Raw genomic sequence first — 12,939 nt, forward strand, 5'->3', positions numbered from 1 at the left:
CTTCACCCAAGAAATTATGATTTGAACGTCCATGTTAGGCTAGTCTCAGGAGGCCTGGTTCTCTGAGGTGTGAGGAAACTGGCCTTCTGGAAGACCTCATCTTCCCTCGAGGTGAAAGTGGGCGGGATAGGAGTTAGGAAGCGAGCCCTGGCTCTACCCCTTCAAATGACTGCTCTGCATCATGTCCTTCCTCCCCTGCCTCCCTCCCTTCTGCTTGTGGTAGAACTGAAGATCAGCATAAACTACTATTAGGGATTGGCCCAGAGGGGCTGGAATCAGTCTTGCTGTGTGGTAGTGGGAGCAAAATCTGTAGCTTCCGGCATAGAATAAGCACAGAGGCCACCCATCCACCCAGACAAATCTATTTCCTGCCTGTCTCACTCCTCCCTGGACAGATGGTGATTATGGCCCATCCAAGACCCCAGGACCCAAGGCACCTGGTCCCAGCATGATTGTTTGGGTTTTGCTACTATTCTGTTCCTACTTATACTTTTGAGGCTATTAAATTCCAGGCATCCAGGTGGCAGTCCAGGATGTGGCTAAGCCCAATCATTAAGGAAGCTCAGCACAGCCAATTCAGGACTGACTGGGCTCTCAGGAGCTGTCCCCATGCAGCAGGTTTCTTAAGCTTCATTTACTGTTTCTGCACTCAGAGCCCCTCCCTTCCACTCCAAGCTCTGTAAGCATCTGGCATCTTCACTGGCTTGCTGCTTCCCAAGGCTCCTGCGGGTTCATGCATTTTAGGCTTTGTGCACCCTGGGGACTGGACATTATTTTAAAGTGCTGTTTGTTAATGAATGTTCATGTCTCTTTGGGGGAAATGATGAACCTAGTCGTTCAGGGGAGTGTACATACATCACCGAAGTAGCATAGTGCAGTGGAAAGAATCAGATGGACATAATTTTGAATCTTGGCTCCTCCACTTAGCTGAAAACCTGGGCCAGCTAATTAGCCTCTCTGAGCTTCAGTTTCTGTCTCTGCACAAAGGAGCTAATACCTATATCATAGGGTTGTTGTGAGGATCATATAACATGAAAGACAAAGAAAGTATGTTGAAAATTTTAAAGTACATACAAATATAAGGCAGTATGATTTCTTATGGTATTTTTGAATCTCTCTGGGACTCTGGTTCCCCATCTTTTAAATGTAGGGGTTACATTAAATCCGTTTTTTAACCTCCTTAAACCTGTTTCCGTGGAGAGGTTTAATATGCTCCCACCTCACCCCGAGAGGAGTGGAGAGTCTAATATGCTCCCACCTCACCCCGAGAAAAACTCCCTCCACCCATTTTCTGTGGAGACCCGTCAGACAAGAATTTAATTTTCTGTAGTTTTACCTTCTCTAGTTTGTATTGGGAAAATGTTGATCAAACTACACATATCCCCATGGTGACTCTGATACAACCTGCTTCTCCCAGGAGTTCCCAGGTTCGATGATGTCTCAAGTCCCTTTTAGCTTCCTCCTCAGTGATTGTAAATGGAATTGGTATGTAGCGATGGGTCTCAGTGCAAGCAATTACCCAGGACGGCCAGTAGAGGGCAAATGGCATGCAGAATGGCCCCCTACTGCCAAGGGTACTTAGGAGCCCAGGAGGAGCTAGGCTGGTGATTACCTGAAGGCTAGGGGTAAGGAAGAGAAGAAGCTCCTCTTAGAGAGAGAGTCTATTTGGACTCTTACCATTCTTGACTTGAATTGCTGACCCTTGGCCCTGTAGATGCACCACAGCTGGCTGGGAGGATGAGAAGGACAGAAAGAGTAGTCACTGGGAGTAATGGCTTCTTGCTTAGCCACCAGTTGCCATATTTTCACCTCTGACTTCTACTCTCCTTTCATATCCCAATTCTGATTCGTTTCTCCTGTCATGGGATGCCAGTGACCACATCTCTGCTAGTGAGTAATATGATTTGTAGCTGTGCCACTTCCTAGCTATGTGACCTCAGCAGAATGGAATGCCTCTGAGCCTCATTTCCCTAACTGTAAAATGGGGATTTTAAAGAATCTCTGTCTGGCCTCTCTCACAGGGATGTCTGAAGATCAAATGAGGTGATGGATATAAAATTCCCTGCAAGCCATCAAGCACTGTGCAGCTGTGTACATTTATAACTGTGGCCAAACAGCTGTAGTGAGGGAGGGCTGAGATGAGATGAGGCAAGGCAGCAGAACTTGCCAATAGACAAAGATTAGGAAGCTCTAAAGACAAGGGAGGAGCCCTTTGGGCCTTTAAGGCAGAAGCCCAGGCTGGGTTTGGCTTGGAGCTGGTTGGCTGATTTTCAAGCTCCTGATCCTAGGCGGTCTGAGTGCCTGAGTGCTGACAAGGTGTCTGGGGTAGCTGGGAAGTTGGAGGCTCAGGTGGATAGGCCTGACTGGCATCTCATTTCAGCTGACTCCTGAGCTTGGATATGGTGACCCTCTGTCTTCTGTGCAGTGAGGGGTGGGGGGGGGATGGCCTTGGCAAGACTCAGTTCCCTTAGTTAACGGCAGGCCCTGGGGAAAAGCTTTTCTGCTCATAGACATGAGAGGGGGCTGTGAGTGAACCATCTCAGGAGCTCCAGGGTATCCTTACAAAACAAAGCCTCAGCAATTTTAATAGGGAGCAAATTCTAAGGTGGTTCTAGCCTGTGGCCTTCCCTCCTCCCCAGGAAGAAAGCAATTCCCAGCCAACCTGGTTTTCTCGAGGTCCAGCTTTATCAGCAGCACCTGCAAAATAGGACAGGACAATCAGAGGGCATGCTCCTTCTACTTCCCTTTCCCCTCATCTAGGCAGCCAGTGGCAGTGAGACTTGCTTTGGGCAGCCAGGCCTGGGGATGGGAGAGGATACCACTTCCTTCTGTTACTTGTCCCTGACCTGTCTCTTCAGAGGGCCTAGCATCCAGCAGGGAAACTGGCCTCTTGCTAATGCTGGCCCAAGGCAAGCCTCACTGTGCACCCATAAAGACAGATGAGAGAGCAGTCCTGCCACTGTGTGACCCTGAGACAATGTTACTTGCTTCCTTAGTCTTTTGCTCCCTTTCTTTAATTTTCTTCATAGACAGTTTGCCATTTGTAAACATCTTGCTTCTTTAATCAGGTCTCTCCTCTTCTAGGACATGAACTCCATGGGAACAGGGACCACTTATCAATCTATCTCTTGTATGTAGAAAATGCTCAGTATCTGTGGAAAGATTGGATAAAGAAAAAAAAAACCCTCTATCTCCTTCTCTTGTGGTCACAGTAATGCTGATTAGCCCCACTTGAACTATGAGTCAAAGACCCAGAATTTTGGGGCCTAGAGAAATCAGTTTTGTAGAGAGTCCATTTCTTTAAAGCCCCAAGATACAAGAGGGGAGCAGGAGGAGGAAATAACAACTGACCTAAGCCCTGGCAGTCTGACTCCTGTCAATTCCAATTAGGCAGGTTTGGACTGGCATCTATACCTTTTGGATGCCCTTCTGGGCCCAAGGGAAAAGATGCAAAGAGATTAGATGCTATGTGAATGGGCAATGTGGTGCAGTAATGATGTAGTGCAAGAGGCACTTGGTTCCTCAGTCTCAGTGACTGCATTTGCTTCTTCCACAGTCTGAGGGACTTGTAAGTTTCCAACTGCTTGACCACCAGTGACTATTTTTCTACCTCTATGGGAAAGGCACGTCAGAGTTCATGGGAGGAGACTATTATAAAGCTTGCCACTTTTTCTAGTCCCCAACATTCCTCTCCATAGCCTGCTTCTAATCAGACGCCGGCCATGTGGTGATAGATGCTGAAAATCAGAACAGACCAAATCCACCCCCCACTGGAACTCTGATATATACGAGTTTACTTGCTCAATACAGGGAGGCCTAGAGTCAGGGAGGGATTGCGATGAAAAGGTTGAGAACAGGTGGCCTGTCCTTGACATGTTGGTGTACACAGGAAGTTAGAGTAGGGCAGGCCCTCCTGCCTTCTTATATTCCCAGCTTTCCACGGAGCTGGGAGCTGGGAGACCTGCTTTTCTTACTGCTCACCAAAGCCATCACCACCATTTGAAACTTCTCTCAGGATCACCTACACCTGCTCTTTTAAGGTACTTGCAGAGAGCCTGGGGGCAGGTGGAGAGACAGAGGAACTCACCAGAAGGTCCCTGGAGGCCAGGGGGTCCTTGAGGACCAGGAGGACCTGGAGGGCCAGGTGGTCCCATAACAGTTGTTCCTGGAATTCCAGGAATTCCAGGAATTCCTGGGGGTCCTTGGGGTCCTGGAGGTCCTGGAGGTCCTGGAGGGCCATTGGGCCCAGGAGGTCCTGCCTTCTTTCCTAAAAGACAAGATTTAGTGTTAAATTTGTAGTTATTGACTGATAATATACTGTCAGGAATTCTACAGACTTCTAAGGAAACAAGGTCAGCCCTCTGGGAATTCCTGCTGTAATAAAGGTAAACACCTTTATTATACTATACAACACACACACACACACACACACCCCTACCCTCTTTCATGAATAATTATTTACAGAACTGGTTTGAAGATATAGAAATAAATGACCCTTAAGGAGCTCAGTCTACTAGGAAACAGACACAGTCACAGGATAGTATAAGTGCTATATTAGTGGCAAAATTAGTAGACAAAATTTTTAAGAGGTCAGAGAAGGCTTCAAAAAACAGGTTACATTTCAGCTGAGTCCAAAGATTAGAATTACCAAGTGGCCAGACTTGTGGGTCACTTTTTAGAATTGAGAATTAGGCTATAGTTAAAGAGTGTGGCTTTCATATTTACTGCTCAGTTTGGTGGAATTGATGCAGATGACAAGAGGGAGCTAGGAGGATGGCCTGACCTTGGGAATAATATCAACTCCAGGAAGGTTTCCTAGAGAAGTCAGGATGTATAGGAATTAGGGCTTGGTATAGAGGTGGTTGTAGCTGCAAAAGAGAAGGAGTTTGGGAGATGAGAGGTTGGGGGGAATGGGGAGAGAAGGAGGGAGGGAGGGAGAGTGGGAGAGAGAGAAAGAGAGATTAAAGGAAAGAAGGGGAGGTGGAGAGTAGAAAAAGCTAAAGAGGCAGTTGGCAGGTTTTGCTTTTTCAGCTGACCTCTCTAAACCCTATTTTTAAAGATCTCTGGGAAAGGCACTTCTGCAAACTCCCTTGGTAACATGTTCCAGTGTTTATCACCCCCTCACTGTTAGGAAGTTCTTCCATATATTTAACTGAAATTTCCTCCTGTGGCAATTGAAGCTCTTATTCTATTCTTTGTGTAGATAGGGAAGAATAGTTACCATCATACACATAATCACCCTCATATGCTCAAAGACATTAAATCACCTATCAACCTCCATTTTTATAGGCTGCATAATGTAGCTTCCCAGCATCTCTCCTCAGAGGGCTTATTCTCTCGAATGTGTTATTAATCAAACCCACCAACTCCTCCCCTTTTCCTCCTCACTATCCTTTCAGAAAAATCCTAGCCCTTCTATTCTATATTCCAGTCTTTCCAACATTCCCACCAGGATGTAGCTATTTGACTGAGTCATAACTGTGGTCTTGAACCAAAACCTGCAAGTCCTGTTTACTTCCTTGGCTCTGTGCAGCCCAATTTACCCACTGCAGGTAGCCATAGAAGGGGTGTCTTCTTTCCTTCACTACTTTCTCACAATTTTGTAGAAATCCTAGGAATACAGGGCTTTGATCAGAGACTCCATGACAGTATCTCCACCGGTGGTACTCTCTTAGTTTTAAATGTAACCTTCTTAAATCTCACTTAAACATCTCCTTAATAACTCTGACTCCTTACTCCCCAGACTCTTAGGCAGGAGAATCGTGACCTAGTTTATCAGGCCCTCCTTTAAAAATAATGCTGCATGTTCAAGAAACTCAATCCCTATGGCAATGCCATTCAAGAGGCCAGTTGTCCACGTCTAACTACATCTGCATTTGGAATGAAACAATGGGGTCACTGTGGGGCTCCTTCCCCAGGGAGGAAAGGAAGGTCCAAAGAGCTTCTCTCCCATGGAGTGTCCCTGGAGCCTTAAAGACCTAGAGGCAGGAAGGAGCTTTAGTGTTTTCCCTGCACGTAGCAGCAGCAAAAGATTGGATCTGCCCAGTTTCTAGATTAGCCAATTTCAAGATGCTGAACAGGAAAGCCATCTCCCTTCAGATTTGGGTGGCTTCCAAGTCAGGCTTATCCAGTGCCCAAGTTTCAATTCCAGCTAGTGCAGTGGAAAGAACACAAAATCTGTAGTCAGAAGATAAGACCGTAAGCCCCAGCTCTGCCACAGACGCACTTTGGGCAAATCCCTTCCTCTCCCTGAGCCTTAGTTTCTCCATTGGTGAAACGAGGAGCTTGGCCTTGATGATTTCTCTCAGTTTCCTCCTAAGACTGAGGTTCCATAAGGAAGAGTGACTTAACCCTGGCAGTCAGGAAACTGCCCTAGCCTGGTTGTAAGGTTTGTTTCTCCATATTGTTCTCTGGGTGGCATAGATGTAGAGGAAGGTGCATATTAGACTGTTCTAAGTCCCAGAATTTTCAGGCCTAGCTGATTTTCAAGCTAGAGGGTATTCTTTGGGTACAAACTTCAGTGTCAAGACTGTGAATCTCTTGTGATTGCTAATGTAATGTTGGAAGAATTACAGCCAGAAACTCCTCTAGTCAAAAAGAATAATGGTTGCAGCATAAACAGAGGATGTTCACTTATGAAAATGTTGGAAAGCATTTGGAAAAAAGCTCCTGCTGGGATCCAGTTCTGCAGCTGGTTCTCTTTGCTCCTCTGTAACCAGGTTTAGGCATGTGTGCTTCTCACACTTGCGTAACTTCCAGAAAGTTGGCCCAGAGAGAAGCATGTGCAAAATGACCTCTGGACGAGAGGATGCATTTAGAAGGTTGAATTCCTTCTCCAGGTTTCCTTACTTTAACAGGACGCTTCATGACACAAAAGCCCGGAGATTTCTGTACTTAGAAAATTATCCTGTGCAGTCTTAGATGGAAGAGTAATCTCATTCTTTTCAAAGCTAAACTTCACAGAAGGGGCATTTCCCTAACCTTTTAGTGAAAACCAAATTGTTGAAAAAACAAATCAAAGCAAGTGAGTGAGAATGAGAGAGATGGAGGGAGGGAGGGAGGGAGAGGGAGAGACAGAGAATGAGTGTGAATGAGTTAGTTATAGAAGGGGAAAATTCTATTAGAGATGGAAATTAAATGAACAACTCAATTTACCTCTTCACGCATGTGCCTATTCACTGTGTCCAAGGAAATCTGTGGCTTCTAAATCACTTTCAGTCAAAGTAAATGTTTAAGGTCTATGTGCATTCTCCTTCCAATAATGGCCTGTACAAGGTAGCAGTGCTAAGCAGCAATCCGAGTCCCTGCCAGAGGCATTGCATTCTATGGATTGTAATTACAGGGCTTCTAGCCTGGACAATTGCCTTCTATTGTCACTAGCAGGTGTGTTCTCTCAGTGCTCACTCACTGGAGAACATTACAACTGGGTGCCACTCCCCACCACACACATGGCCTATAGTACATCACTAGCCTACTTGCAGTTCCACCAAACATGCCATGCTCTCTCATCCTTCTGGGGGATTTGAATATGCGGTTCCCTTTACTGGAATGTTTTTCCCCTTCTTTCTTCCCCTCTCCTTCAAAGTCCAGGTTAAATACTGCTTTTTCTCTTTCTTTCTTTCTTTCTTTCTTTCTTTCTTTCTTTCTTTTTTTCTTTCCTATTTGTTCTTGAAGAAGAGAGAGAGCACAAGCAGGGGAGGAGAAAAGAAAGAGGGAGACACAGATTTTGAAGCAGGCTCCAGGCTCTGAGCTGTCAGCACAGAGCCTGACACGGGGGCTCGAACTGACAAGTCTTGAGATCATGACCTGAGCCAAAGTCAGACATCCAACGGAGCCACTCAGGCACCCCTTTTCTTTCTTTCTTTTTTAATGCTTATTTATTTATTTATTTTGAGGGGGGGGCTAGGGGCAGAGAGAAGATCCCAAGCAGGCTCAGCACTGTCAGTGAAGAGCCTGACACAGGGCTTGAACTCATGAACTGAGATCCTGACCTGAGCCAAAATCAAGAGTTGGACAGATGCTTAACCAACTGAGTCACCCAGGCAGCCCTGTTTTTTTTTTTTTCTTAGATGTGGTTCCTTACTCCACCAGGGAGAACTACATGTTCTTTCTCTGTGCTCCCACAGCACGCTGTTCATGCTTCTATGATAGCATTTTTTATACTGTAATTATTTGTGTGTACTTCCACTATTCAAGATAGAGGGCAGGCACCACTTTTCTTTTTTCTTTCTTTTTTTTCCCCACTTTTTTTTTTTTAACCTCAGTATCTCTATTCCTGATAAATATAACATGCTTATTCATTATTTAGTGAATGGGTGAAAAAAAACCAAAACAAAACTAGTAGCTGTAATTAGAAAGTGTTCCCAAGTCTACCTATTAAGAAAGAAAGTCATCCCTGGACTTGTGTTAGGAGCAGAGAGTATCCTTGTTAAAGCCAGGTGAGCTTTCTACATTTATTATAATTTCCATTTTTAAAAATTAATTTATTTTTTAATTTACATCCAAGTTAGTTAGCATATAGTGCAACAATGATTTCAGGAGTAGATTCCCTTAGTGCCCCTTACCCATTTAGCCCATCCCCCCCCCACAACCCCTCTAGCAACTGTTTGTTCTCCATATTTGAGTCTCTTATGTTTTGTCCCCCCTCCCTGTTTTTATATTATTTTTGCTTTCCTTCCCTTATGTTCATCTGTTTTGCATCTTAAATTCCTTATGAGTGAAGTCATATGATATTTGTCTTTAATTTTACTTAACATAATACCCTTTAGTTCCATCCACGTAGTTGCAAATGGCAAGATTTCATTCTTTTTGATTGCCGAGAAACACTCCATTGTGTGTATATAGATACACACACACACACACACACACACACACACACACACACACACCCCCCACGTCTTCTTTATCCATTCATCCATCAATGGACATTTGGGCTCTTTCCATACTTTGGCTATTGTTGATAGCACTGCTATAAACATTGGGGGTGCATGTGCCCCTTTGAAACAGCACACCTGTATTCCTTGGATAAATACCTAGTAGTGCAATTGCTGGGTCGTAGGGTAGTTCTAGTTTTAATTTTTTGAGGAACCTCCATACTGCTTTCCAGAGTGGCTGCACCAGTTTGCATTCCCACCAGCAGTGCAAAAGAGATCCTCTTTCTCTGCATCCTTGCCAACATCTTTTGTTGGCTGAGTTGTTAATGTTAGCCATTCTGACAGGTGCGAGGTGGTATCTCATTGTGGTTTTGATTTCTATTTCTCTGATGATGACTGATGTTGAGCATTTTTTTCATGTGTCGGTTGGCCATCTGGATGTCTTTTTTGGAGAAGTGTCTATTCATGTCTTTTGCCCATTTCTTCACTGGATTATTCATTTCTTGGGTGTTGAGTTTGATAAGTTCTTTATAGATTTTGGGTACTAACCCTTCATCTGATATGTCATTTGCAAATACCTTCTCCCATTATGTCAGTTGCCTTTTAGTTTTGCTGATTGTCCCCTTCACTGTGCAAAAGCTTTTTATTTTGATGAGGTCCTGATAATTCATTTTTGCTTTTGTTTCCCTTGCCTCCAGGGATGTGTTGAGTAAGAAGTTGCTGTGGCCAAGGTCAAAAAGGTTTTAGCTTGCTTTCTCCTCTAGGATTCTGATGGCTTCCTGTCTTATGTTTAGGTCTTTCATTCATTTTGAGTTTATTTTTGTGTATGGTGTAAGAAAGTGGTCCAAGTTCATTTTTCTGCATGTTACTGTCTGGTTTTCCCAGCACCATTTGCTGAAGAGACTGTCTTTATTCCATTGGGTATTCTTTCCTGCTTTGTCAAAGATTAGTTGGCCATACGTTTGTGGGTCCATTTCTGGGTTCTCTATTCTGTTCCATTGATCTGAGTGTCTGTTTTTGTGCCAGTACCATACTGTCTTGATGATTACAGCTTTGTAATACATCTTGAAGTCTGGGATTATGATGCCTTCAGCTTTGGTTTTCTTTTTCAAGATTGCTTTGGCTATTTGGGGTCTTTTCTGGTTCCACACAAATTTTAAGATTGTTTGTTCTAGCTCCGTGAAGAGTTCTGGTGTTATTTTGATAGGAATTGCACTGAATATGTAGATTGCTTTGGATAGTACTGACATTTTAACAATATTTGTTTTTCCTATTGAGGAGCATGGAATATATTTCCATTTTTTTGTGTCTTCTTCAATTTCTTTCATAAGCTTTCTATAGTTTCTGGTGTGTATAGATTTTTTCATTTCTTTGGTTAGATTTGTTCCTAGGCATTTTATAGTTTTTGGTGCAATTGTAAATGTGATTGATTTCTTGATTTCTCTTTCTGTTGCTTCATTATTGGTGTATAGGAATGCAACCGATTTCTGTGCATTGATTTTATATCCTGTAACTTTGCTGAATTCATGGATTGGTTTTAGCAGTTTTTTGGTGGAATATTTTGGGTTTTCCATATAGAGTATCATGTCATCTGTGAAGAGTGAAAGTTTGACCTCCTCCTGGCTGATTTAGATGCCTTTTATTCCTTTCTGTTGTCTGATTGCTGAGGCTAAGACTTTCAATACTATGTTGAATAACAGCGGTGAGAGTGGACATCCCTGTCGTGTTCCTGACCTTAGGGGGAAAGCTCTCAGCTTTTCCCCATTGAGGATGATATTAGCAGTGGGTCTTTCATATATGGCTTTTATGATCTGCAGGTATGATCCTTCTATCCCTACTTTCTTGAGGGTTTTTATCAAGAAAGGATGCTGTATTTTTTCAAATGCTTTTCTGCATCTATTGAGAGGATGATATGGTTCTTGCCTTTTTTTTTATTGATGTGATGAATCATGGTAACTGTTTTGCGGATATTGAACCAGCCCTGCATCCCAGGTATAAATCCTATTTGGTCGTGGTGAATAATTTTTTAAATGTATTGTTTGATCCAGTTGGCTAGTATATAATTTCTATTTTAAAGGAGATATGACAAAAGTTAAAAACTACCTGCTTGATGTAGTAATCAAAGCAGTATGGTACTGTAATAGACACATAGATTAATAGAACAGAATAGGAAACCCAGAAATGAACCCACAATTATATGGTCAATTAATCTTTGACAAAGCAAGAAAGAATAACCAGTAGGAAAAAGAATGCCTCTTTAACAAATGGGGTTGGAAAACTGGACAGCAACATGCATAAGAATGAAATTGGACCACTTTCTTACACCATACACGAAAATAAATTAAAAATGGATTAAAGACTTAAATGTGAGACCTAAAACCATAAAAATCCTAGAAGAGAACACAGGCAGTAACTTCTCTGACATTGGCCATAGCAACTTCTCTCTAGGTATGTCTCGTGAGGCAAGGGAAACAAAATAAAAAATAAACTATTGGGACTACATCAAAATAAAAATCTTCTTCACAGCAAAGGAAACAATGAACACAACTAAAAGGCAACCTACAGAATAGGAGAAGATAATTGCAAATGACATATCTGATAAAGGGTTAGTATCCAAAATATGTAAAGAACTTATAAAACTTAACACATAAAAGCAAATAATCTGATTAAAAAATGAGTGGAAGACATGAAGAGACATTTTCCCAAAGAAGACATACTGATGGACAACAGACACATGAAAAGATGGTCAACATCACTCATCATCAGGGAAATGCAAGTCAAAACTACAATGAGGTATCACCTCACACCTGTCAGAATGGCTAAAATTAATGACACAGGAAACAACAGGTGTTGGTGAGGATGTGGAGAAAGGGGAACCCTCTGGCCTTGTTGGTGGGAATGAAAACTGGTACATCCACTCTGGAAAACAGTATGGAGGTTCCTGAAAAGGTTACAAATAAAACTGCCCTAAAGTCCAGCAATTGTGCTACTAGGTATTTACCCAAAGAATACAAAAATGCTAATTCAAATGAATACATGCACCCCGATGTTTATAGCAGTATTATCTACAGTAGCCAAATTATGGAAATAGCACAAGTGTCCACTGACTGATGAATTGAGAAAGAAGATGTGATATGGATGGAGCTAGAGAGTACTAGACTAAGCAAAATAAGTCAGTCAGAGAAAGACAAATACCATATGATTTCACTCACATGTGGAATTTAAGAAACAAAGCAAACAAGCAAAAGGAAAGAGAAAGAGAGAGAGAAAGACAAACCAAGAAACAGATTCTTATCTATAGACAACAAACTGATGGTACCAGAGGGGAGGGGGTATAGGTGAAATAGAGGCTGGGGATTACTGACATTTTGGAAAAGGCAAAACTAAAAAGACAATAGAAATATTAGTGGTTGCCAGTGCTTAGGGCAGAGGCAATGATGAAGAGGCAAAGAACAGAGGATTTTTAGAGCAGTTAAACTATTCTGTATAATACTGTAATCTATGGGGATCTATGTCATTATACATTTGTCAAAACCCATAGAATGTACAGCACCAAGATGAAGTCTAACGTAAACTATGGACTTTGAGTGATAATGGTATATGTCAATGGAGGTTCATCAATTACAGCAAATGTACTACTCTGGTCCAAGAAAAAACTTGACAGTGGGGGAGGTTGTCCACATGTGGGGGCAGGGAATATATGGGAACACTCTGTACTTTCCCCTCAATTTTGTTGTGAACCTAAACCTGCTCTTTAAAAAAAAAACTATTAGAAAAAAACATACATGCTTAAAAGTCAAATTTACTTTCTTAAATACATAATATCTTGGTGAGTGCCCAGACCCAATGGAGAAAGATTTCCTCACTGATCCCAGCTCTTGGCTTCTTTTCCACCTTTGCTCAGATCAGGTCCTCAGGAGGCCAGACTATTCCTCAGTTTCTTTACAGTAGCAACATAGGTTTTCCATGTGGGCCATGGTACTTCAAGCCACCAGAGTACCCTAGTGCTCAGAGAAGTGGCAGGCGGTGGCTGAAACCAGTCTTTTTGGCCTACTCTGGGATTGGC

The 12,939-nt window shown here is 42.8% G+C and overlaps 1 protein-coding gene across 5 annotated transcripts in view; it reads right to left on the minus strand.

Moving 5' to 3' along the window:
• EDA (ectodysplasin A) overlaps window positions 1–12,939 on the minus strand; it is a 415,885-nt gene that overhangs the window by 6,892 nt on the left and 396,054 nt on the right. For all 5 annotated transcript variants that reach the window (XM_081794023.1, XM_081794025.1, XM_081794024.1 and 2 more), the window contains exons 4-6: window positions 4,088–4,267; window positions 2,663–2,697; window positions 1,678–1,729 (exon numbers count right to left, since the gene is read on the minus strand). In XM_081794023.1, coding sequence (XP_081650149.1) covers window positions 1,678–1,729; window positions 2,663–2,697; window positions 4,088–4,267 — 267 coding nt within the window. The remainder of the gene's footprint in view (window positions 1–1,677; window positions 1,730–2,662; window positions 2,698–4,087; window positions 4,268–12,939) is intronic.

Source organism: Panthera onca, chromosome X (assembly GCF_046562875.1).
Source record: "Panthera onca isolate mPanOnc1 chromosome X, mPanOnc1 haplotype 2, whole genome shotgun sequence".
NCBI lineage: Eukaryota > Metazoa > Chordata > Mammalia > Carnivora > Felidae > Panthera > Panthera onca.